The 4,538-nt window shown below is 38.7% G+C and overlaps 1 protein-coding gene across 1 annotated transcript; it reads right to left on the bottom strand.

The window, feature by feature from the left end:
- Positions 1 to 272: 272 nt before the first annotated feature.
- LOC146635572 (type-2 ice-structuring protein-like) lies at positions 273 to 4,087 on the bottom strand. The gene is made up of 8 exons (XM_085350183.1): positions 4,027 to 4,087; positions 2,371 to 2,397; positions 1,845 to 1,871; positions 1,687 to 1,731; positions 1,458 to 1,564; positions 1,246 to 1,380; positions 1,049 to 1,157; positions 273 to 349 (listed from the first exon to the last, which is right to left on the bottom strand). Exons 1-8 carry the CDS (start codon positions 4,085 to 4,087, stop codon positions 273 to 275), a joined length of 588 nt encoding a protein of 195 aa, XP_085206309.1.
- Positions 4,088 to 4,538: the final 451 nt, after the last annotated feature.

The raw sequence follows: 4,538 nt of genomic DNA on the forward strand, positions 1-4,538 counted from the left end.
ATTTGCTAATGTTAGTGGTGAATAACTCACATACAAATTTCAATGCTAACAGTTTTAATTTAAGAATGAAATACAGTTCACTCTACAAAGTAAAGGCCTGCAGAAAGCTTTCTTTTAATCATACAGAAAATTCAGCTCCAGTTCATTGCACATGATGCCTGATTGCTTGCATCATAGCGATGGTGTGGAAATACAGAGAAAGAAACAGCACTGAGAAAGAAAAACACAGATCATTGTGCTTTTTACTGATGCATTATAAAGTTGATTCACAATTACATAATAATGTTTCCACAGATAGACGGGAGCTCAGTTTCACAGTCCATGCTCTCTAAGCATCCACTCTTTTCCTCTGCAAGAAAACCAAAATAAAACACAAATATCACACTCAGTCAGTGCTACTCAGACTAAAAAGGTTTCCAACATGGGGTGACAATGTTTAGCAAATAAGTGTAATTTTAGTTCGTTCAGTACTAACTGTGAAATTACAGTATTTGTAAATGGTAATGGTATTTACATTAAAGGGTATTTGTCAAGAAGACTGACACAAACAGTGATTAGCTGTTTTACTTCCTGATTCACAGCCATTTATGTTACTCAATTCAGTGTTCTGTGCCTATATGTCCCTGTCTTTTTAATCTGTTTCACCCACCATGTTTGTACACAATACTTACAGTTATTTTTTGTACCGCACAATTAACATCTTAGTGAGTGGACAGCAATAATCATGGACAACATTAATCCACCTATTAATAACCCAGTACATAGAAGTTTTGAACATAACATGATAGCTTTGTGTAACTTCAGAAGACTGTAATTTTTTTATTTTATTTCTAAAATCTCAATTATTTAATGATGCATCACTGGGAACACAAACTGTAAATATTCTAGGATAAGAAACAATGCTCAGTGCAATAATAAGAAAAGAAAAATATACTTTAATACATACTTTTAAAACACTTGATAGAGTAGTAATGAGTTTGAAGTGATAATCAAAATAAATTAATCCAAATAAGATTGTTTTGTCTTTTTAAACACTTGACAGACTTACCAGTAAAAGTTATTTGCAAACAGTGGTGCTCATCTTCGGCTGTGTCTCCATTACAAAAGTCAGCAAAATCAGACATCCCCATATAATCACTCCAGGACCAAGAAGGATTCTGTTAAAGCAAAATAAAATATTATATAAATTCATATTCATAAAAAAATTCAATTGTTTCTCAAAATCTTAGACATCATGCTATTTACCCCTGGACTATTATGGCCTCCAACCCAAAATTCTCCATGATCATGTCCAGCACGCTTCAGCTCCGCTTGAATCTCATAAGCTTGAAAGTCATCATACACAGATGCAAGCTGTCCTCCATGAGAGTGACAGTTATTCTACGATGGAGATAAACAGCATGGAGTGACCAAGAAAATGTAACATTTATTAATAGGAAAAAAGTCATCCTTGTTACCTGAGCATCGTCCCAGGTCATGTTTTCTGGAACAAAGATGAGGCACTGTTGACTGTGCATACTCCATCCATCTGGGCAAGATGGATGCCAGCCCCCAAATGAGTCATCTGCAAACAAATAACAAATAAAGAAGAAAGCATGAAACTGAGTCTGCAGTGTAGATTTTCCTTATGTTCAAATTGAATTTTAAAGAAGGAAAAAAACAAAATAAATCCATAAGTATACCCACCTTCTGTAGATGGGGGTGCTGGTGGTGTTCCCCAGTTGTCTCCATCTGCATAAGTTAAAATGTTCTTTTGTTGCAATTAACTTCATAGGGTAAAAACTTTCAATATTTACTAGTGGATCAAAAAAATATTCTCATTAAAAGACAACTTTTAGATTCACCTGGCACAGTTGTTTCCTCTGGAAGAGCTGCAAAGACAGTTTGAACCACAGATATTTTTTAGTGTATCATTGCTGTGGTGTCATTGATTACCTTCTACGTTCTACAACATTAAAAATAAATACAAAATGCAGGTAAATTACAGAAGTGAAGAGATATTAGCAAAATGTAAACTAAGAATTATGTCACTTAGCATGTCCTTATGTACAGTATAATAAATGTATGATTACACAAGCTTATAATGTGTACTATATTACGTTATTGTGCAATATTTTTAAAAACAAATCGTAGATAAAGAAGAACACATGAAAATGAGTCTGCTGTGTTGACTTTCTGTATGCCTGACTTTTGGAGGAGAAAAAAAGTAATGTACTCCAAGTGAAGGTTATGGCAGTACTCCCAAACAGTCTCCATCTGCATTAGTTGATGTTTTTGGTTGCAGTAGGTATTGTAGATTAATCTCTTCAATTATTTACTAGTGGATCAAAATAGAGTATATTCCCACTAAAAGACAACCTTTATATTCACCTGGTACAGTTGTTTCCTCTGGAACAGCTGCAAAGACAGTTTAAAATACATTTTATTTGACACACAAATATTGTTTGTGATTAGTAACAAAAGTGATTAAAAAGAAGTAGAAAATTTGTGATGCAAGTTACTCACTGAATGGTAAGAACAAGATCCGGGCCATCAACACATACGCCCTGCCCGTGATCAGGTACCCTGCTGGGGTAATAGGCTGGCCAAAGGAGGAGATAGAAGCCACTGACATAAAGACAAGAAAGCTCCTGACCATGCATGGAGGGTTTCACCCCAAGTCCAGCACCCTGAGGCTGTACGCTAAGCGGAAGGAAGGGGGCCGGGGACTGGTGAGTGTCAGCACCACAGTCCAGGATGAGACAAGGAACATCCAAGAATACATTGGGAAGATGGCTCCAACTGACCGAGTGCTCAGTGAATACCTCAGGCAGCAGAAACCCAAGAAAGAGGAGGGAGACGAGGAACCATCATGGAAGGACAGGCCCCTGCACGGTATGTACCACCGGCAGATAGAGGAGGTGGCTGATATCCAGAAATCCTACCAGTGGCTGGACAAAGCTGGACTGAAAGACAGCACAGAGGCACTAATCATGGCAGCACAAGAACAAGCTCTGAGTACAAGATCCATAGAGGCTGGGGTCTATCACACCAGGCAAGACCCCAGGTGCAGGCTGTGTAAAGATGCCCCAGAGACAATCCAGCACATAACAGCAGGGTGCAAGATGCTAGCAGGCAAGGCATACATGGAACGCCATAACCAAGTGGCCGGCATAGTGTACAGGAACATCTGTGCCGAGTATAACCTAGAAGTCCCGAGGTCAAAATGGGAGATGCCCCCAAGGGTGGTGGAGAATGACCGAGCTAAGATCCTGTGGGACTTCCAGATACAGACGGAGAAAATGGTGGTGGCTAACCAACCGGACATAGTGGTGGTAGACAAACAGAAGAAGACGGCCGTAGTGATCGATGTAGCGGTTCCGAATGACAGCAATATCAGGAAGAAGGAACACGAGAAGCTGGAGAAATACCAAGGGCTCAGAGAAGAGCTCGAGAGGATGTGGAGGGTGAAGGTAACGGTGGTCCCCGTGGTAATCGGAGCACTAGGTGCGGTGACTCCCAAGCTAGGCGAGTGGCTCCAGCAGATCCCGGGAATAACATCGGAGATCTCTGTCCAGAAGAGCGCAGTCCTGGGAACAGCTAAGATACTGCGCAGGACCCTCAAGCTCCCAGGCCTCTGGTAGAGGACCCGAGCTTGAAGGATAAACCGCCCGCAGGGGCGTGCTGGGTGTTTTATATATATATATATATATATATATATATGCAAAATACAAATCAAACTCAAATTGATCAGCATGTCCTTATATACAGTATAGTAGTATGGTATATCTAAACATAGGCTTAGATATTATATGAAATTACTGTACAATGATTCTCATTCATGTTTAGAGAAAGAAAAAGTTCAGATTGTTTAATTCAGTTTTGCAAAGCCTTGACACTTTTTTTCTTACAAACATGGGTTTAAAACAAAATTTAAGATATTCCATTCTCTGGTTATGTTTTGCATGTATATTCTATATATACAGTGTGCATGTATAGATAATGTAGAAAAAGTGAGAGAGGAACTTCTGTGTTTTAAATACTCACATCGACTGTGTGTGAAAGTCATCATGACACACACATGCAGAAACACAGTCAGCATCTTCATGGTGCAGAAATTAAATCTGATGATAACATATGAAAAATATATTAGGAAATGTTACATTTGCAGTCAGCTCATAATGCACTGTAGTGATATTTCATAGATACGTATTAATTAATAATAAAACAAAGAAATCTTCTGTGAAAATACCTTTTGTTTGTCCTTCTCAGTGTCAGTTTGCCTGTGTTGAGCAACTGTATGCAGCTTCAAGTCAGAAAGAAATGACTAATTCAAACCCGATCAAGAGCTTTTATTGGCCTGACAACACCCTCATCCTTGTCCAATGAATTCTTTTTGTTCTGGAGGCAGCTCACCTGACCTGTCTCCAGAACAAGCAAAGCAAACTTTATATAACGTTCATGTGTATTCAAGGCAGTGGCTATATAAACTAAAGCAAAAGATCATTGTCTATTGTGGATTTCTCTCGACGTGTCACTTGACGAGTACAACACATTAT

The sequence above is a fragment of the Diplotaxodon limnothrissa genome, linkage group LG3, assembly GCF_057381915.1.
Source record: "Diplotaxodon limnothrissa isolate DT_005_m linkage group LG3, D_limnothrissa_male_GT1.1, whole genome shotgun sequence".
Taxonomy (NCBI): domain Eukaryota; kingdom Metazoa; phylum Chordata; class Actinopteri; order Cichliformes; family Cichlidae; genus Diplotaxodon; species Diplotaxodon limnothrissa.

What these genes read in the sequence shown, in the direction of transcription:
- LOC146635572 (XM_085350183.1), bottom strand. Translation starts at nt 4,087, where the DNA reads ATGAAGATGCTGACTGTGTTTCTGCATGTGTGTGTCATGATGACTTTC. An exon ending in AGCACCCCCATCTACAGAAG is followed by an intron (nt 1,565 to 1,686) that starts GTGGGTATACTT and finishes ATTTGTTTGCAG; the next exon opens with ATGACTCATTTGGGGGCTGG. An exon ending in GAGGCCATAATAGTCCAGGG is followed by an intron (nt 1,158 to 1,245) that starts GTAAATAGCATG and finishes TTGCTTTAACAG; the next exon opens with AATCCTTCTTGGTCCTGGAG.